At 62.3% G+C, this 20,881-nt stretch overlaps 1 protein-coding gene across 9 annotated transcripts in view; it reads left to right on the top strand.

Annotated features, from left to right (window-relative positions):
• The window catches only part of KCNAB2 (potassium voltage-gated channel subfamily A regulatory beta subunit 2), a 61,522-nt gene that overhangs the window by 18,534 nt on the left and 22,107 nt on the right, over positions 1 to 20,881 (top strand). Inside the window, exons 1-3 of one of the 9 annotated variants that reach the window (XM_053660586.1) lie at positions 1,281 to 1,419; positions 5,791 to 5,918; positions 6,983 to 7,024. The exons of 1 other annotated variant lie outside the window; for it this stretch is intronic. In XM_053660586.1, coding sequence (XP_053516561.1) covers positions 5,842 to 5,918; positions 6,983 to 7,024 — 119 coding nt within the window. In that variant the 5' untranslated portion in view covers positions 1,281 to 1,419; positions 5,791 to 5,841. Of the gene's footprint in view, positions 1 to 1,280; positions 1,420 to 5,790; positions 5,919 to 6,982; positions 7,025 to 13,959; positions 14,178 to 19,398; positions 19,886 to 20,881 lie in introns of those variants that run through there. 7 more of the 9 variants (XM_037154253.2, XM_053660587.1, XM_053660588.1 and 4 more) reach the window with 7 other exon arrangements.

The raw sequence follows: 20,881 nt of genomic DNA, 5'->3' as shown, positions 1-20,881 counted from the left end.
CCAAGGTACGGGAACCCTACAAAAGAGTTGGTGAGTCCCCAGGGAAACTCGATCTACGTGTAGGGGCCGGGAACGAAGCCACAGTTTGAGGGCCGGTGTGTGTGGCTATGGGACAGGCAGCGGCGAGGGCATGACCTGCTGCTCCGAGATCCGTGACAGTGGGAATTCCGTCTGTGTCCAAGGACACACAGGGTCTTGGCGACGTGCTCAGCAGGCAACAGAAGGGGGCGCCTGTTCTGTGTCAGGCGGAGGGGCCCCTCTAGGGGCGGTCGATGGACAGGTGGAGGGAAGAGCCCCGGCCTGGGGCCGGGCCCACGGGTTCCGCCTGCTCGGGCTCTGCTGGGCTGTGCGGCCGTGGGGAGAGCCTCGGAGGCGTGGGCCTTGACCGTCTGTCCGCAGGAGCACGCTTGCCTGCGAGGGTTAGAGACAGAGAGGGCGCGGCCCAGAGGGGCCCAGTCACGCGGGTCCCCCACTCTCCCTTAGGGTCTCTGTTCCTCCCCTTTCCCATCTGGGCTCTCCCTCCCCTCCCCTCTCTCCTCCTCTGTTCTCTCTCCCGAGCTCCTCTCAACACCCCTGCCGTCCTCAGTCAGTCACGAGTACTCACCGAGCACCCCGAACTGTTCACCTCTCCCTCCCCTTTCCTCTGCCCCCCTCCCGTGGCCCCGTCCGACAGACTGATGGACGCGTAGGAGCTGAGCTGACTGACTACCGACCAAGGCTGCAGAGCCTCCTCACCGGTCGAGGTGCGGGGTGGACCGTTCCTTCCCAGGCCTCCCTTTGCCCTGCTCCCCCCCAGTGGGGTCCCCAGGAAGGGAAGGCAGGGCAGGGAGAGGCTACAGACCCACAGAGCGGGCACCCCTCCCGGTCCTCCCTGCCACCCACTCCCACATCATCTCCTTGTGCCCACTGGGTCCTGGCGCAGTGCTGGGCCCAGGGATGGGACGAGGTGCAACAGAGCCCTCCCTGGCTCACCACCCGGTTGGGGGTCTGAGCAGGGCCCAGCTCAGAGCACAGCTGTGCAGTCAGCCAGTCCCGGGTTCCAAGCCCAGCCTGACCTCTCTGACCTCAGCGTTGTCATCTGCAGAGATGGGAGCAGCGGTGCCCTGCACAGGGCCTTGGGGACAGCTCTGGCACCAGTCAACAGGAACTCAAACATCCCAGGGCAAGCTGGTAGCTGTCCTGCCCCCTCCCTGCCCGCAGCCGCGGGGCTGTTCCATCGAGAAGGCTGGGTGTGGGCCCTCCTCCCCGCTGTGCCTGGGACTGGAGGCCACGCCCAGGTGCCCCAAGGCCCTGGCTTCCCAGGCGTCCTTCACTCTGTGGCACCTCCTGCCACCGACTTCCTGGTTGGCCCCGCACACCAGTGTCTATTCACCTTCCACCAACATGGCCTTGCCTCTGGCCCTTCCGACCCAGGAGCAGGTACCAGGGGTGTTCCGGGGACTCTGTTTCCCAAGACAGGTTTGGGGTTTGTGCAGAGCAGGCCTTGAGTGCTCCCTACGATTCAGGGTGTGACGGGCCAGCACCCCCAGAGGACTGGCTGCAGGCGGGGTGGAAGCGGCCCCTGCAGACACCCTGCGGGACCGGGCAGAGCCTGTGTGGCCACCTGTCAGCAGAGTGGCTGCAGGTGCCCCCTCATGCTAGGGTACACAGCAGGCCCCCCCATGACCTAGTGACAGCCCAGTGGGTGGGTAGGGAGCCCAGCCAGCAGCCAGTGGAGGAGTCTGACCGTGACATAGTTCTGCCACCAGAGCTGCTTTCATCCCTGGAGCAGCAAGGTGCCTGGAGATCAAGGGCACCGCAGGGCCACCTCTGTCCCCACCATGGGGTGGGAGGTGGCACCAGCTGCCGGAGCAGCCCCTGCATGTTACCCAGGCTTCCTGCCCGTCTGCTGTCTCCTAGGAACCCCTGGCCTGAGATTTCCCTCCTCGGGAGGAACATGGTTTCCCAGTCAAGGAAGTTAGGGTCTCTGCCTTAAAAACAAAATGCAGGGGTCCCGCCGCTGCAGGGCTGAGTGCAGGACCGCTGGAAGACCCCCGAAGCCCTTCCCTACCTGGCTCTTCTGCACTTCTGGGCCCAGGGCGTGGTCACAACAGGAGGCCAGCAGGCAGAGCAGGAGCTGGGCCGACTGCTGAATGAATGACTGAGGGAGCCGTAGCCAGGGCTCTGGGTTACAGGGCTGCCCAGCACAGGGGGCTGCTCCCAAGTCTTCCCCGGACCAATTACAGCTCATGAGGTCGGTGAAGCCCTGAGGCCCCCTCTACCTGGCGCTGGGGGAGGCCCCGCTCGGCACCCTTCCACCTGTACTCGCTGATTGGGAGCTGGAGGAGCCACCCCATGGTCAAAGCCCCTGTTCCCTCTCAGGGAGGGAGGGTGACTGCTCCCAAGACTTGGGGCCAGGGCCACCCACCCCTGGCAGACCCCTGGCAGACCCCCAGCCATTGCCATGTGGGCCCTGATGCAGCAGGAGCTCCCCAGACCCCCCCGGCTGGCAGGGGCAGGGGGCAGGAGACGGGGTGAGTCTGGGTGGTCTGTGCAAGGGGGTTTCAGAGTCACTTTTGGAAAGCTGGTACTTCTCAGTGGTGACATTTTCTTGAGCTGCGGTGTCAGTGAGGTGTGGATGGGACACTGTGCCGGGCTCTCTAGTCTGTGCTCGGGGCAGGCATTCTAACATTGCCCTGGAAAGACTGGGATGTTTAGTCTGTGACCTTTCTAAGAAATTCTTGATGGGGCTCCATGGCCCGGATGCTCCTGCTTTCATCTGGCCACGTGAGGTCCAGGACACGTGTGTAGTGGCAGGTGGGCAGGCCACCTCGCTGGGACAAGGCCTCTGGGACTTGGTGGGTCTCATGTGGCTAAGAGCAGGGCCCCTGGCTGTGACCCTGTTCCCCCTCCTCCCACCACCTGAATCTGAGGAGGGCCTGAGGGTGCTGTTTGGGAACCGAGCTGCGGACCTCCAGGCCCCCCCCCCGGAACTGGGCCTCCCGGCTTCTGTGCCAGATCAGCACCCCACACGCATGTGGACTCAGCAGCCGCCCTCGCCAGCAGCACTCGGTCTTTGCCCCAGCCTTGCTCAGAGAGAGGAGGGGGTCCGGGCCCGGTGCCTGGCGGGGGGAGAGGAGGGGAGAGAAGGGGGTATTATGCAAGCGCCTTCCGGATCTGTGTGGTTTGGAGCAGTTACACCTCTTCCTGTCTCTCTCAGGCACACAGTCACCACGGTGGCCTCTGCTGCCTGTGGCCCTGTAAAGGTGGGGTCCTATCCTGTGGAAAAGTCACAGCCACAGTTGAGAGCTGTGAGAAGCAACATGCAAAGTAGCGTCCCTGAGCCCCACGGCCTCGGGGCCGACCAGTGAGGTCCCCCGCGCCCGGGCAGCCTGAGCCCGCCCCGTCCGCCTCCCTCCCTCAGCGTTCACTGGGCATCTGCCGTGCAGCCGGCGCCACCTGGGCCCTGGGACGCACCTGTGACCCAGAGCCGACAACCCAGGGATCTCAGGGCATGTGGGGAGGGAGTCACCGTGGGGGACAGTCCCTGGTTTTGTGGTCACCTCCACGGTAGCCTGGTCCTCGCACCCGCCCTCATCGTACTCCGGTCGGTCTTTGCCACCAGCAGAACACACCTCTGAGCCTCAGTCACAAAAGACATCTCGGCTTGTCTCTCTGAGTCTTTCCTCTGGGGGACGATCCTGGTGACGGGGACTGGAGGCCACCTGCCCGCAGCCACATGCGTGAGACATGTGAGAAGAGCAGCCCCCGGCCCCAGCCAGCCTTCAGGTGGGACTGCAGCCCCAGCTGGCCTCCAACTCAGCCTCAGGATGGACCCAAGTCAGAACCACCACCCCATCCATCTGCAATTCCTGACTCTGAAACCGCCGAGTGACAAAGGCGTGCTGAGTGACAACGGCGTGCTGTGATAAGCTGCTTGTCACATGGCAATGGGTAACTTGCACAATGTTGTCATTCTCACAACCTCAGCTATCGAGGGACAAGCCTTCTGGAACCTTTGCACTTCCAGAATGATCCAGACTTTGGATGTGGCCACAGGGGGGCCTAAGAAGCACAGGCCCCCCTCCGCCCCCACCCCATGACCTTGAATCACACCCATTGCATCTATGAGAGATTAGCCTTTTTCTGGGGAAGTGGGCAAGACGAGCGGCCTTCTGAGCTCGAAGCAGAGAGGCGGCAAGGGAAAGCAGATGGTGCAGCAAAGCCTGAGGACCGACAAAGTGAGTTTCCGCCACCCTCCCCGACCCCTGGGTGGGTCTTCCCAGGCCACCGGAGGATGGAAGTTGGCCATCGGCCGGCCCGAGAAGAAGACAGCAATGCATGTGACAGGGTCTGGCAAGTTCCACCGAAGGAACAGTTGCCCCTCCGGCACCCAGGGTGCTTTCTCCCCCATCACCTCACTCAGTGAAGGTTCCAGCCGCCCGGCTTTCCCTGAGCTCCAGAAGCTACGGAGGGGAGACAAGCGTGGCCTTGTTTTGTGGGCACTGGAAGCAGCTCCCGATGCTCAAGGGAGGGAGTTGTAATTTAACGAGCTGAGGATGACCTGGAATGTGCCCCCCGGAGTGCTCAGGTTAAAACCCCGCCCACCAGCAGAAGGGTGCTGGTGGCAGGCCACCAGGTGGCACGTGCAGTCTGGGTTCATGGGGTGGCCTGGGGCACGTTTGTCCACCGCGATGGCAGAGGCTCCAGGGCTAGTGCCCCACGGCCGAGGCTGGAGCTGGTGCGCGGTGGGGGACTGCAAAGGACACGGATGCCAGAAGAAGTGAGGAACAGGGGCCGACAGTCCAACCTCCTGTGCCCTCCCAGCCTCCTCCCACGAAAACCAGATGGCAGCTTAGTCACCCAGAACGTCTGGACGGTCCAGCCAGGCCCAGTCAGAAAGCGTCTTCTGTTATTTCACGTCTCCATCCTGGACTCCCAGGCCCAGGTCGGACCGATCTCTCTTCACAGGTTCTCGGTTCAAGCCACTTGTTAACTTTCTTCTCTGTCCTGGATGCGCTGAATTCTTCCCAACGTGTGCGAGTGGCCCTGGGCAAGAGAGAAGGGAGGGAGGGGAGGGGGGCGGGGAGGAGAGAGAGGAGAGGGAGAAGGAAAGGCGTGGGAACCAGGCCGCCCTCGGGTCCTTGCCGCACAGGCCTCCCCAGCCCAGCAGCCTCATCAGAGCCAGCGAGTCAGAGGGGAATCCACAAGCGAGACAAAGGCACGATCTCTGTCGCCTAGTCACAGACGTGGTGTCCCCTCACCTGTGCCACGTTCTGCTGTCAGGAGCAAGTCACTAGGTCTGCAGCTCAGCTAAGGGGGGGGGGGTGTCACAGGGCGTGTGAGGGCCAGGAACCGGGGTCACAAGGCACCTTAACGCTGAGTGGTGGCACCAGGAGCCTGGAATAGGGGTCAGGGGAGGCGAGGCAGCCAGGATGGCCCTGGGGGACGGTCGTCCTGGCATGGGGCAGAGAGTCCCCAGTTCCGAGTCCACAGACTCCCCGGGGGCCACAGTTCCTGCAGTGTGGGTGACAGAAGCATGTGCCCAGAGCCTCAGCCAAGCGGCCTGGGAGGGACGAGAGGCCCCCAGGAGGGGTCGGGTGAGAGAGTGGACAGATGGGGTGGAGGCACTCCCAGCCACTGGACCCCGTCGCCAGCCTCGTCCGAGGCCCCGTGGATCTCTGTCTGTCTGTCTGTCTGATGGGTGACATGCAGAGACCCCTGAATTGGGCCCTCACCCTCGCAAACCCCCCTGGCCAGCCCCAACTGGTCTTTTGTAACCAGCCCCCCCCTCCTCTGCTTCTCCTCCAGCCTCTCCCCTCGTGAAGAAGAGCACGGGTCTGGACAAGTGAGGCCGGCTCCATGTATCCGGAATCGACCACAGGCTCCCCAGCTCGGCTCTCCCTGCGGCAGACGGGCTCCCCCGGCATGATCTACAGGTGACCCCCGACCCCCAGGGCCCCCCAGGGTCAGTCCTGACTCCAGGAGAAGTCCCCAGGGCCACCGTCCTTCCCCTGACCCAGAGGGAAGGACCACGTGAGGCCCGCGAGGCCATGAGGTGTGGAGGGCCGGCATCTTCTCCAGGGAAAGGAATAAAGGCTTTTAAGGCCAAAGTAGGAGAGAAAACCCAAGATTTTCCAGGTGGGATACAGCCCGGATTAGTCTCCTGTCTTGGCCCCGCCCACTCCGGAAATACTCCACTGGAGGTACAGCCATTCCTGGCCTCTGTTTCTGGCACATTGGGGTCCTGGGGTTCCCCCAGCTACCCTCACACCCTAGGTGGGGCTCACATGCTGGGGAGAGTGGGGGCGGGCACCCTTGAGAACCCACTTCCAAATCCAGCTCTGGGTGTTTCCACACGGCCACGTCCCAGGCTGAACCACAGGGAGGGCGGCAGAAGACATCTCCCGAGCACAGAACCCAGATGGCAGGCACGGTCCGGCCCAAACCCTGGCGCCCAGGCGGAACCCTGGCGCCCGTCAGTCCTGGAGCAATGGAAGGGCCCTTCCCAGATAACTGTCAGGGCCCCAGTCACAGAGGGTGCCTGTGGAAACCACAGGGAAAAGGGGTGTCCCTGTGCCCTCAAGATCCCAGAAAGAACCCATGGTCACGTGCAGACTCGCCGGCGAGTCAGGTGGCAGGTCGTTCTTGGTTCGAGGGTTTTCCGCTGTCGTTCTGAAGCATATTTCGTTCAAATCCAAAACTGTCCCCAGGGTTTACCTCCCGTCTCACTTCCCGCTCTGCGGGCAGTGCCGCAGGCTCGGAGGGACCCCACTGTCCCGACAGAACGGCCTCTACCCCCGCGCGCCACTGGGTGGCGCTGCCGCCGAGCGCTTGGAGCCGGGCGCACCTTCCTGCGGGCCCGCGCGGAGTGGAACGTGGAGCGGGGTGGGGCCGGAGCTGCGTGCGCGGCGGATGCATCCGGGCGGGCACCTCCCTGTGGTTAATGCCAATTGTGGACTCTCTCTTCTCTCCCTCCTCTCTCCCCCATCGCTGTCCGCAGTACTCGGTATGGGAGCCCCAAAAGACAGCTCCAGTTTTACAGGTAACGAGCCCTCCGTTTCCCCCAAACCCGCGAGATGAGGGCAGGGGAGCGGGCGGGAGGGCCGTGCGCCCAGACCCGTGTACCCCCAGTGGCTTCTCAGAGGTAAAATGCCCCGACGAGGTCCGGCTCTGTTCTCTCTCGGAGTCCTGCCCCCTGGCATTTGGACTGTCCTGATGGAAGGTGTGCTGCTCGCGTAGAAAATGCTTTGATTTGTGATACCTGCTTAGCTCTCTGGCTCCACCTTAAAGCCTCGCTGTCCCATCGCGGTTTGTGCCTCCTGGGTTCTCAGAGTAAAAGCCCCCCTTTCCCTGGGGGTTGAGCTGGTTGCTGCCTCGGTGTCATCCAAGGCCAGCCCCGCCCCCAGGACCTGCCTCAGGGAGGGGCAGCCTCCCTCCCCACTGTCTTCCGAAGCCTTTCCGTTGGTTAGTGAACCAGCTCAGCAGGGTTCCAAGAGCAAGAGGCTGTGTTCCCCAGGGACGTGGTGCCAAGGGAACAGGCAGCGTGTCTGCAGGGCCTCCTCCTGCTGCCCCTTTTCCCTGCAGGCAGCCTCGTCCTAACCCCCCAGCAGGGAGGTGCCCCAGAGGGTACGTGCTTCCTGGGAAGTCTCTCAACGCTGGAGACTTACTTCGGCGTTTTTCTCCTGTCGGGAAAATGTCAGGGTACAGGACCACAGGTCGGCTCCGCCACCCTTGGGACTGCGTGGGGACTCGGTGCGTGTGGCTCTTGGCAACAGGGCCCTGGGGTCTGTTGTGTGTTTTGGCGTTCGGCCTTCCAGGCACCAGTGTTGCCCAGCATGACGGGACCGTGGGAGGCTCCCTCGACGCACCAGGAATCTCGGGCAGTGGGTGCAGGGCCCGCTGGATCCGTGTGGCTCTTTCCCTCCCGCAGCCCCGACACCTCGGTCCATGACCCGGTCCCTGGGCTCCTTCTGCCGCCGCTACTGTTCTCACGCACTCTCACTCCCTACAGAGAGCTCCAAAGAGCCGCCCAAGCCTCGAACTCCACTCGGATGTTGGCTGGGCGTGGTTTTGCCCTAAACACTTAGGTCTGCACGTGGGCTCATACATGTTTATGGGACAAAACGTTCACCGTGGCGTCTGTGTGCCACGCCCAACCTGCCCGAGCGGACGTGTGGCACTCGTCACAGCAGGGTCAGCCCAGGAATCCAAACGTGCCCTCGAGCTGCATTCTCAGACCCCCGGCCACCTCGCTCCCAGAAAGAGAGGAGCGGCGTGAGACCAGCGGGCGGAAAGGTGCCTCGCTCAGACCTGCCAGCCGAGAGGGCCTGCGCCCGGGAGGAAGCTGTCAGGATGAAGAGGGAGAGAGTTCCAAGCCACCCACTACCCGTCAGACACCACGGACCCAATGTGGAGCGCATCCTCCGCAGGCCCTCAGGGCGCACAGGCCCCCTGCCCCCAGGATGAGCTCTGCTGGAGAACTGAGTCCCCACCCGCTCCCCACCTCTCAGCCCCATGGCAACACCACAGGCCCTGGACACCCTGCCTTTGGATCTTAGTGTGGTTTCTTCACACGGACATCTGGGGGTCTTTTGTGGGACCTCTGATGAAGACCTGTGTCCAGCACACTGGGTGCCACTCCCAGTGGGGGCTCCTCACCACCCAGGCCCTGGTGGGGCTGTCGGTGGTTATTTAAGTCAGTCAGCATGGGACTGCCTCTCTGCAACTGGGCAAAGGTGTTCAAGGCATGCCCCGCCGGCACCCTTGTATCAGTCAGCTGTCACGCAGAATGCCGCATAACGAGCAGCCCCAAAGCTCACTGCTGTGCCGCAGCAGTCATTCATTTCTTTCTTGGATGTTGGTGGGAGGACCAGAGTCGGTCATCTAGGTTGGACTCAGCTCTGAGCTGTGGGTTGGGTCCGGCTGCTCGTCCTCCCGTCCTTCCCAGTGGGGGGATGTCCCAGGACCATCCTCATGGCAGAAAATCCAGAGGAAAAGCAGACACATGTCATGTCTCTAAAGGCCAAGGCTAGAACCCACACAGCCAGTTCTGCTCATTCTTCTGGTGAAAGCGAATCTCATGACCCAGCCCAATGTCAGAGGGCAGGAAAGATACCACCTCCCAACCCCCTCCCCACCCCGTCCATGGGAGGAACCAGTCCCACAGGACACAGCGGGACAGAGGATCGGCCACAGTAATGCCACCTACCCCAGAGCCCAAAACTCCGGTAGTACCCAGAACGCCCCTGGAAGAAGCTGAAGGAGCTGCGGGGTCCTGAGGAGGGAGGGGCTGCGGCCCGCCGAGAGTCAGGGCAGCTTCTCCGAGCGGCAGCGCTGGGCTTCGAGCTGGACCTTGAGGTCTGGACTGGATTCCATGCAGAAACCACGAAGAACGTTCTAGTCGACGCGACACCTGAGCCACAACTTGGAGAGGTGCAAGAGAACAGGAAATGGTGGCTTCACAGATGGGCCACCAGGGACGGCACAGAGAATGACAAGAAGCCAGCCTGTAGGGGCAGATGGGAGTCTGATATCTGGGGTGGGGTGGCCGGGGAGCCTTGAACACCAAGCTACTCAGCTCAAGCTGCCTTTGGGGTGCACCGGGGAGCCGTAGGCAGTGGCTGAGCAGGGTGGGGACCCAGGCTCTGCTGTAGGAAGGAAGCGGCCAGCAGCGATGAGGCCGGCGGAACCGAAGGAACCCCAGGAAGAGCAGCGAGGGGCAGGGCATGGGGACGGGGCATCTGGAGCCGCGTCCTTGGGCCTGTGAAGCAACAACGTGGCCTCGACAGAGAGGAGCAGTGGCCTGAGGAAGGACAGGGTCCACCTTAAGAGGGCGTCAGGCTGATGACTGCCAGCCGACAGTGAGGCCCAGGGCCACCTCCAGCCACTGCGTCTGATGGACACGGCGGGCTTGGGGCTTCGAGAAAAGCCACCCATTTCCCCAGCCGGGGCCTTTCTAGGCAGTGGTGCTGCGGGTCCTCTCTGTGGGTGTCCCCTCCTGGCCACACATTTGCATTTCGCGTGCTGTCTCCGCCCCCCAGGCCTGAGCCATCCTGTTTGCTGGTAGGTGGTGGGGTGAAGAGCTCAGCCTCTGTCCGAGATCCCACGCACACTGGCCGCCTTTTTAGTTGGAAAGTAATGTCATGCTGAGACTTTCTGGCATCCTGGGGTGACCCAAAGTGTCTGTAGGGTCATGACCTTGGCACGGGAGGTCAGCACAGCCTCACCCCAGAGGTCAGCCTCAAAGCATCTCCCCCAAAACTCCAGGACAGGCTGTGTGTCATGAGGAGGGGTCCCTGCATTCCTCCCTGGCAGAGTGGCCAAGTAGTGGCCAAGCTTCCAGAAACTTCTGACCATTTATAGGTGCTGAATGCCAACCTGGGAGCATCCCAGTGCAAGGGAGGTGGGGTGTCTACACGTGCGTTGAGGGGGGTCTCCTCAGACCGCAGCCCCTTCCACGCGGGTGGCGGTCACACGCCATGGGGACCCTGGCTGCCCTACCGCAGACACCGCTGGGAATGCGGTGGGGAGGGGGCTGCATGCCTGGGCCCCATCCTCCAATGACAGGAAGCCCGGGCAGCCCCTTCCCACCACGGTTCCAGGATCCTGTCACCTACTGGCCCTCAGTAGCAGTGGAGATGGTGGGTGAGTCCAAAGGGATGGCAGGACCCCCGCAGATGCCCCCACCAGCCCCAAAGCCTGAGTCGGCCTGGCCGGCGAGCTGCGCATCTGGGCCTCCCTGGGCTTTTAGGGGCAGCGGCGCTCCTGAATTATTCAGCCCGTTGCGCCAAGATGAAAATGCCCTAATAGGACTAATGGACTTGCTGCCTCCAAGCCCGACCCCTGGGGGACTCTTCTCACTCACCACTCGCCTGGGCAGCGACACTCCCTAATGAGAGAGCTGCTGCACCAGCTCCGCCGAGCGCCCTAGGAACTAGACTGTGTCCTCTTTAACAAGCAGACCCAGGAAGGCAGGTGAGTGGCCCTTCGGAGCCTGGGGACAAGTGTCCGGGGACAGAGTAGCGGAGGAACGGTATTCGGGGTGCATTGGGCTGATCGGAAATTAGACCTTCTCCACTGTTTTAAAGTAGAAAACCTCCCGAAAAGCCGGCCCTGGGTCACTGGGAGACCAGCACTGGGGGGGCGGCAGCGGGGGTGGGGACGCATCTGCTGGCGCCTGCTTGCTCCCAGCCCTGCAACTGCCGCCCTCTGTCCTCCCGCCCAGGGAGACCCGGTGTCCAGCTCCCAGCTTGTTGGGCTCACCACTGAGACTCAGCCTCATCCATTTTCCAGGAATGACAGAGGACATCTGGGGGCTGGGTGGAAGTGGGGGGGGGGGGCCCTGAGCTGTGGCTGCCTGGCTGGGCCTGGCTCACTGACTGCCCTGGGGCACCAGCAGCTTTGTTTCCGGCCCCAGGCAAGGTGGCGCCTGGCTTTGCAGAGCCCTGCTCCCGGTGAAGCTTCCCTCCTCGTTCCGGCATTCCTTCCCGCTCTCAGGAGCTGTGGCTGGTTCGAATGTCGCTGCTTAATGAGACTGTTCGGGATTCCAAACCTGATGCTTCGGTGGCTTTTGGTAAACAGACCTCAGCTCAGAAATCCTAGGGGAGGGCTCTTCAGGGTGGTCTTGCCTCCCCGGACTTCACGAGGCTAATGCCTTCCTTCCTCTCCTCTTTCCGCATCTCGGGGGTCATTTCCATGAGCTCCCCCAGGGCTCCCTCCACAGGAACAGATTTGCAGAAGGCAGACCGGCCCCAGCTCGGGAAGAACCTGTAGGCGCTGCCGTACTTAGCCATGGGTATTGAGGCTGGTTTTTCCTGAGGTGGGGACAGGTGGTGACAGAGGGGACTGGAGACCACTGTGCTTTCGAGCTCTGGGAAGTGAGAGGGCAGGCAGGAGCCCTAAGGATGGGCTTGCCCCCCCTTCTCAGGGCGTGTCCTCCCCGGGCCCCTTGGTCCAAGGGCCTGACCCTGCTCCAGTTGCCTTCAGAGGGAAGCAGAGTAAGCCCTGGCAAGAGGAAGGGCGGGGAGCCTGGCTCTGTTCTCTCCAAACCTGCAGCACTTGGGGACCAGCAGACTCCCTTGTGGGGCCATGCCCCCCTTGAGGGGAAACATTTCCCAGCTTCCCCAACTCCTCCCAAGCTGTGTGTGGCCTCCTGGCCACAGATGCCCATGGGCACCAGGCCCTCACCTTCCCCGCTTTGCCCAGGGACTGCCACATTCACCTACACCCCACCTCTCCCGGCAGCCCCTGGCCTGAGGCAGCACCGGGGCACGCTCCCACAAGAGGCTCTGGGTTTCCACCGTGAAGGCGCTCCCGGAGCTGTGACCAGGAAGGGCAGCAAGCAGGGAGACACCCTAAGCCAGGGTGTCAAACCCATTTTCACCGGGGGCCACATCAGCCTCACGGTTGCCTTCCGAGGGCCGAGTGTAATTTCAGGACTGTATAAATGGAACTACTCCTTAACAGAGCTCGGAGCCGCTGCAGGGTGGAAACAAGGTGCCAGACTGGATAATACTAGGTGGAAGGCCCGATTCGGCCTTGGGTTTGCCTCCTGTGGGCTAAGCCCTGGCCACACCCCACCCTGCACTCGGCGCATTGGGCACCTGTGTTCTCTACGAGACGGGGCAATTGTTCCGTCTGCACAGCCTCCTGGCAGACATTTTCTGGTGATATTTGGCACCTGCACAGCTGCCCGGCATCATCCACACCCGTGCTCATGTGCACTCTCTCGAGAGGCCTGTCCTGCCCGCCGGCCCCTGTGCTCTGCACCCTGCTTTGTGCATTTTAGGTCCCACGGTGCTCACCATAGCTGGGGTCCTGTCTCACACCTCACTGATGGGTGACGGCGCTGCCCTGTCCAGAACCTCGGCACACAGCCTCTCGCCGTCCCAGCCCCGGGGCCTCGGCTGCACTTCCGCAGTCCAACCAGACCTGGGTGCTTTTTCCTGGGCACTGTCTTGAAAGCTAATGGCTATTGATCTGGGCCCAGCTGGGCCCGGCGTGGGCCCCGGTTTTCGGGAAGCGTGCCTGCGGCTGCAGCCAGCCCTGCCCCGATTCACCTGCTGTGTCCGCGAGCTCCCACGAGCGTTCACCTTCCACACACACGCTCCTTCCGTGGCCTGAACCGCTGTCTCAGGACTCACTGCATGTCGTCGCGTACAGACGCCCGGCCCTCGAAGGCTGCGTGAGCTCCAGTGTGACTGGTGGGCTCTCACGCACGGGCCCAGCCTCCTGCTGGCGGACATTTGTGCTGTCTTTGGTTTCTGAGGGAACGTCATCGTCATTTGGGGTGACCGTGTGGCAGTGGCTCTTCAAGTCTAAGCTTTGCAATTTCCCTACTGAACCCATCCCCCATCACTCCTCCTTAAGGCATCCGCTCAGTCAATCTTCCTGTGTAGGAATTCGTGGACTGGGACATACTTAGTGATCACAGAGCCTGGAGCCCAAGACATCCCCAAGTCTGGAGTGCTTGTGGGGGTGGCTTTCCCTTGACAAGGCTTGTGGTAGGGTGAGGTCACCTGGCATAGTCACACTGGCATTTGCTCAGCGACAGGTGTGCCTCCCAAGCATATCCCTTTCCCTGGTCTTACCCGGTAACACCTCCAGGGGGCGCTGTGCCGACGTGCCTTCGGCTTTGGGGCTCATGCTGTCTGCATGCTCTCCGTACCCCTGTTTTCACCGCGAGCACCTCGAGTTCTGCCGCCTGGAATGTAGCCTCGCCTGTGCTTGGCTCGCGGTGCAGGGCGGGAAGGGGGGGGTCTTAGCCAGAGTCCCCAGCCTGGTGCAGCCTTAATAGCTGAGAATCTGGTGCCAAGAGGTGTTTACATCCAGGGGCCAGGCCGCTCTCATTGGAGGATGTGTCTCTGCAGCTGCCCCGGGGCCAGAGTCCAGCTTGGGCCGTGGGAACAGCAGTGCGCTCTCTGACCCATCGCCACTTGGCCTTTCCCGTCCGGACAGTGGTGGCTCCCGGGTGGCACCATGCTGTCCATGACGTACAGCGAGAGCCTGCGGAGTGTGAGCAGCAGGTGTCACTCCGACTGGGCCCTGCACCCCGTCCGCCAGACCGACACGCTGGAGCTGCAGCGGCTACGGGAGGTGCGGGCAGCCGCCCAGGCCAGGAACATGGAGAGCTTCCTCCGCATGCACGGCCTCTCCCTGGACGGCTGCACCGCCCGGCGCACAGGCATGAAGTACCGGTAAGGGCCGGCGGGCCAGTGGGAAGTGCCTGGGACGCCACCGGAGGCAGGTGCGGCCGGAGGCAGGTCTGGCGAGAGGGCTGCAGCCCCAGAGATCTGGTCGGCAACTGCATTGTATGTCAGGGTCGCTATGTCGTGTTAAAAGTCCCAGCCACACAGATACGTGTGAAGGGAAGAGCGGAAGCCTGCATGGTCCTGTCCTCCAGAGATGAGCGCCGTTGAGTTTGGTACATTCTGCGTGAAAAGAGAAAGTTTTCTGGCAAAAACACTGCGGAAGGGGTGGATGCGCTCTTTCTTTTCTTCTCGTGACATTGTTGGCCCAAAGTGATCAGCAGAGGTTGGTGGCACAGGGGTCAGTGCGAAAGCTTAATTCGTCTTCTCGAACGACAAATCTGTCCGGGCACCGGACACCAGGGTGGCTGCTGGGGTGAGGGTGGGCTCCCTGCGTTTGGCCCTTCGTCTGGGCTCTCCCCTGTGGGACGTGGTGTTCTCCGGGCGGCCTCTGGGTCGGTTGCTGCCACTGCACCTGTAACCGCCGTGGGCAAAGGCTGCGGAGGAGGCGAACCTGTGTTCTCCGGGCGACAGGCAGGTGGGGCTATTCGGAACCTCAGGAGGACAGTCTGCGTGGCTCTCCCGGCCTCGAGATCAGCACCCGGGACAGCGCACCCGCTTTCGCTTCTGCGGCCTCAGGGAGCCGCCAGAGCTGCCAGGGCTCGTCTTTTCCCTTCGAAATCGCCTGCGTGTGGCTATAGCCCCGCGCCGCCCAGGCACAAGCCCTGGCCAGAGCCAGTTGGCCAGGGGATAGACCCTCCCTGCCCAATCTGTGTGCCCTTGCCAGGTTCAGCAAATACAACAAATACAGGGTGCCCACTGACACCTGAATTTCAAATAAACAGCAAACTTTTAGTCTAGCATAAGTGTGTCCCATGAGAAATTTGGGACACACACTAAAAAGTTATTGGCTGTTTATGTGACCTTCAGATTTCAGTGGGTGGCCTGTGTGACCTCTGGTCCCTGCCCAGCCCCAGCCCAGGGGTTAGTTACCTGGCTGGTCTGTGCAGAGTGGAGCACGGACTGGCTGTGGACCATCATACAATCTCCTGGGGACAAAGTGTCTGGGCCTTCGGCTCAGCGTCTGAGCACTCGGCTGTGGTTTAAAGAAATGGAAACACTTCCACAAGGAGCCCGTTAGGTGGCAGGATTCTAAAGGCTTTGTGCTCCGAATCCGGCTGCGAGGGAGGGACCAAGGGTCACCTGGCCAGGCTGCAGGGCGTTCCTAGCCTGGTGGGGACTTCTCAAGGGGGGTGGGGGGCAGGGTGAGACTCCGAGGCTTTCTGCCTTTGGCTAGGCATCGAGGCTTTTCATTAATTCAGAAAATGTTTACAGAAGGTCTCCCTGGCTCCAGAGTGCCAGCCAGAGGCCTCAAGAACATCCTGGGTGGGGAGGGGGTAGGCAGAAAGAAGCAGGTGACAGGGAGGCCAGGGGCAGCTGGGACCCGCACCATCTAAAGGGGGACATTTGAACATGTGGGGAAGAACTTTCCAGGCCAAAGGACAGGGTCATGACTCAGGAAGGAAGAGAAGGCCCGGGGTTGGGCCGCAAGGAGAGAGCGGGGGCAGTCGGGACCGCGCAGGGCAGCCAGAGCTCATCCCTCGCCCCCTGGGAGACCCCAGCTCCCCCCCTGTAGACACAACCTGTGATCATGGGCGCCCTGAAGTGGATCTTGTCCCCCGAAATTTCATGTCTGCCCAGCAGACTGTGGCATATTGGGAAACGGGACCGTTGTGGATGCAATGACTTGGGACGAGGTCATTCTGGAGATGGGTGGGCCCTAGGTCCCAGGGACCTGTGTCCTTATAAGAAAGTCATGTGGGGACACACAGGGAAGAGGCCATGTGACGGTGGAGGGGGAGGCTGGAGTGACATGACCCTGGAGCTGGGAGCGGCGGAAGGAGCCTTCCCCCAGAGCCCTCAGAGAGAGCTCGACCCTGCCACACCCCGATTGCAGACTTCCGGCCTCCAGAACTGGGAGAGAACCCACTTCTGCTGTTTGAAGCACCCCTGGCTGGCAGCCCGTGGTCATAGGAGCCCCCAGAAACTAACATGGGGGATGGGGACAAACCTGCTACTTGCCCAGCACCCCGAGGACAATCTGCCGCATCCGGAGCAGGTGGAACTCCCGGGGGGGGGGGTACCAAAGGCCCTGGGGGAGCTGCTGCGGGGGTGCAGCGCTAACCCGAGCACCGCCCGCGTTTAGTGCTGGTCAAGCCGAAACTTATCCCTCGGGTTTGCAGGGGGAGCCCATCTCTCTCAGGCAGACTCCACCTTGCTGCAGCAGGGGGGTTGGTTATCTGGAAACAGGGCAGCCCCCCTGTTATTAAAGATCCCAGATAAAAGCCGTCCCACAGTTGCCAGTCCCTGTCAGCGACTGGGCCAGGACTCAGTTGAACTTGCTCTTAAATGTAACAAAGACAGCACCTCTAGACAAGTGTGGCTTGGCAGAGCAGGGAGACACCGCGGGCCCCGGTGCTTGCTTTATCAGCTGACCGGAGCCCCACAGCCGGGAAAAGCTTTTTTGTTACTGCCCCCCATTTTTTAACCGTCCCCAAGCCTTGCTGTTTAAAATAAATGCACTGAATACTTAAACCCACACGGCCCCCGTGGAAGCTGCCCCGCCCTGTGCCCCCCACCTGCCCCTAGTGATGGAGAGCCCAGAGTCGTGGCCTCAGATGGTGGCTGGAGGCAGGGACCTGCAGACACCAGACCTTGTCCCTCCCCTGCTCCCCGCGAGGCCCTGCCTGGCCCACATCCGCCTCCGATTCCAGCCGGGACCCCCTCCCTCCTCCCCAGGAGCTCCAGCCCATTCCGTCCTCAGGCCCGTCACCCACTCTGCTCCCTCTGCCTGGATGTCCGCATGGCTGCTCACCCCTGCCAGTGGCACCTCCGTCTTTGAAGACACTTTCCCGACCACCTGCGCCACATAAATGCCCAGAGAGCCATTCCACACCCACTGTCCTGACTCATGGGCCGCCACACCCCTACCACCATCTCTCTCCCCTTGTCTTTTGTCCTTTTGCACCCCACTGAGAGCAGGGCCCTGGTCTGTTCCCAGCACCCGGAACATTCTAAGTCCTGTGAGCCTGGGCCCATGGCCCTGAGCAGCCCTGGGCAGCTGTAATAAAGGGCTACGTGGACAGTGACTTAAGACGACATCAGGGTATTCTCTACTGTCCAGAGGCCAGAGGTCTGAAACCCAGGCGCAGGCAGGGCCTAGTCCCCCCCGAAGGCGCTCCCAGCTGCTGGTGGGCACCGGTGGTCCCTGGTGTTCCTCGTCTTCCACACGCGCCCCTCCGGCCTCTGCCTCCAACTTCACATGGCCGCTTCCCTCTTGTGCAGGTCTGTCCCTGGGTCTCTCTCTGCAGGGACACCAGTCATGGCATTATGGCCATCTGCTAAGACCCCCATTCCAAATAAGGCCACCATCGCCTTTTCAGGCTGGTGGCACTGGACCTGACTGGGGTGTGGGCTAGAGGAAGCCACAGCCCGCAGCCCTGAGGTGTCTCCCTTCCACTCTTACCCACCAGACGGCACCTCCTCCAGTAAGTCCGCCAGTCTGCCGCCCTCTGCTCTTAGAAACGTCAGGGGCCAAGGGCCTCCCAGGCCAGTGCTGCTTGGGACAGCCCCCGACTTGTCAGCATCCACCCCTCCTCCTCTGCAGAAGGGCAGCTTTGGGTGCAAACCATCTGCCATTCAGCACGGTCAGGGCGGCCTTGCTGGTGCAGCGGGGCACCGGCCCTGCCAGGCACAGCCGCACATCCTCACTCTTGATCGGCACAGTCTGTGCAGCGAGGGTGTCCGTCCCCTCCTGCTGTGAGCCTGCCCTCACCTCGGCTTTCCCTCTCAGCGTGCCGTCCTGGTCGCCTGGGGGTGGGGGTCCCAGGGAGCTGAGGCAGAAGCTTGTGTTCCAGGAGGCTGACTTTAGTGGCGTTTCGAGGACACAGAGCTTCTAAGTGTGGTGGCTGCGCCTCTGATGAATCACAGCAGCAACTGGCTGCTTTGCTTTAACAATAGCAGGTCCCAGTGGGGCAGGAAAAGAACCCAGAAATCGGCTGTAGGTTAAAACCGAACACCCACGCTCAGTGCTTCCGCCTGAGGCCCATTTCCAGCCAGGACTCGCCCCCCTCTCCACCTGAACACACGTCAAAGGGGAGACTAGAATTCTAGGGGTGACATTTCACTGTGGCAAGTTCAAGTCAAGGGGTTCAACTTTCTGCTTTCCACCCCTGTTAATTCTTGTGACTTTCTAAGAGTGTCGGGAATCGTGACCCCGGTTTCAGGCGAATGGAAAGTGACAAACTCTGGGAAGCCCTCACAAACCCCCTGCCCACCCCGTCTGCCTGGCAGCCCTGCCCCCCAGGGGGCAGTCAGCTTTGGCAAGGGCCCGCCCTGGAGGGCAAGAGTGTTGCCCTGGGGGCCGGAGAGCCAAGCCCTTCCTGCCAACTCGGACTTCTCTCTGGGTTTCAGAAAACCCCATGAGCCACGAGTGGGGGAAAGGAGTGTGGAGTAGAGGGTCTTTGTTCACTGGTTCGTTCATTCTAGAAGTATTCGTTGAGCACCTGTGGCAAGCTGAGTCCTGTGTAAGTGCTAGAACTTCTCAGGTCTCTGGTCCCTGACCCCCGAGTCACTGTCATTTAGACAGAGTGGCCCTTCCTCCGACACTCTGGCTTCTCCTTGTGCCAAGCCCCAGTGGAAGCCGCATTTTCCTGGGCAAGACCCACAAGCAGGTGGGGCCAGCCAGAGCCACAGCCTGGGAGCCCAGCCGTTCATGGCCACCGGCAGCTCTGTGTCCTGACCGAGCAGCCGGTGCCACCCCCGGTGACCCGCCAGGGCAGCGGCTTGTGCAAACCACCTCGTTAATGACTCACCGGGCGCCCCCTGAGCCTCCCATCAGTCACCTCACTGACCCGGTGGGAGACCCAGCAGCCCACGGTGCACAGCCCCAGGAGGCCAAACCAGGCAGCCTCCGAGAGACCCAGGGAAGCCTGGAAGAGCAGCTGCTCCCCAAAACCCCGGGCCCTCCCTCCTTCTCCCGTCAGAGGCCACCATGTCGCTCATTGGTCAGGAGTCAGGGGCAGCCCAGCCCTGCTGGACACTGCTGGGGGCCGGCAGCCAGAGCCAGACCAGTTGGGGGCAGTGGAGGGACCCCAGACACGAGGAAGGGGTGAGAGGGGGCAGAGAGCAGCACTTGCCGAGTTCCCTCTGAGGCAATCTCCTCCAGCACGTTTCTGGAAATTCGATTCTCTCGCCCGAGAGGCTGCAACGGCTTTTCTCCGTCGTTGGCTTTAGAAGCCCAGTCTCCTGAAGGAAGACCTCGCAGCCCTTCCGCCTTCTGGGATACAGTCCTGTCGGGCGGGCGGGAAAGGGGCAGATGACTGCGGAGCCCGGAGGAGGGGGCCCCAGCCCGGAAGCCGAGTGCCGGTCAGCCCCCCACGCAGCATGCAGGTGTCCTTCGCGTGCTCCGAGCACGGCCTCAAGGCCCGGGGCCCCGACGAGCGGCTAGGCCGGCCGTCTGCCGGCAGCCCCAGCCTGGGCACCCGCGGCCGCTTCCGCGCTGTGGCCATGGTGGCCCGGAGCCTGGGACAGCTGTCGGTGCAGAGCCACCCGAGCGCCGGTGACGCCAGCGTGAAGCAGCAGGGGATGAAATATAGGTAGGAGGCTTAGACGGCTTTGCTGGGCGGGGGGTTGCCTTTCCCCTCCCCCTCCCGGAAGCCTGTAAAACCTGCAGATCCCTTTGGGCTTGGGCAGTTTTTGAGCTGCAAGGCAGGAAGGGGCTTTTTCTAGCCTCGGCAGGCAGGGCGAGAGCTAAAATCGAGGCTCGGGGTCACCCCAAGTTTCTTCGAGACTGCAGGCAGAGGGAGAAAGGATGTGATGGCTTCCCCTCCTTCTGCCTGTTTGTTTCTGTTTGGGGTGGGGGGTTACAAGAGCCAAGCCCCCGACATCGGCTCTGGGGTGCCTCCTCTTCCCGGGAACCCCGGGAACTGGCCACAGGCCCCTGCCCTCCCCCTGGGCGCACAGGGCCCCAGAAGCTGCCCCGAGGGTGGTCGGATGTCTTCGCAGCGAGGCTGCAGGGTGAACCGTGGACGGCATTCACCTTCCCCTCTAGCCCAAGCCAGACCCCAGGCCAGGCTCCTGTGGGGCCCAGAGCTGTCCCTGGAGCGTCCCGCCGATGCTCAGCTACACGTGAGGATGACACAGGCTGTCACGCGTCCCTGCACTTGGGCTCAGGGCACCAGGGCATCTCACTGTGTCTTGCACGTGGAGAGAGGGGCAGGGGGCAGGGACCCCCTGCTGTCCCTTGCATCTCCACCCTGGGCCCCGCCCAGATGCTCAGTGGGTTGGGCTGGTGGAAACGGGGGTCCAGCCTTGTATGAAGGGCCACTGGGGGCAGGGTCACGGGGCGCCCTGCTGGGAGTCTGGCTTTCCTTACTCCCCAGGGTCTTCCTGTGCCCACAGCCCTTGTTGCTTCGAGAACGGTGTTTCTGGGGAAAAGGGGCTCTTCACAGCAAACCATCTGCCCACGCTGGAAAAGCTGGGCCGGGCCCCTGGCTCCCGGGTTTGTCAGGAAACTGTTTCCTGCCTCACGACCACTGCTCCCCAGTCATTGTCCCAGGGCCCCAGCCAGGGTGCAGGCAGGCCTGTAGGGG

Source organism: Artibeus jamaicensis, unplaced genomic scaffold (genome assembly GCF_021234435.1).
Source record: "Artibeus jamaicensis isolate MK-2021 breed Jamaican fruit bat unplaced genomic scaffold, CSHL_Jam_final scaffold_847, whole genome shotgun sequence".
NCBI classification, from domain to species: Eukaryota; Metazoa; Chordata; class Mammalia; order Chiroptera; family Phyllostomidae; genus Artibeus; species Artibeus jamaicensis.
This window is presented reverse-complemented; position numbering and strand designations above follow the sequence as displayed.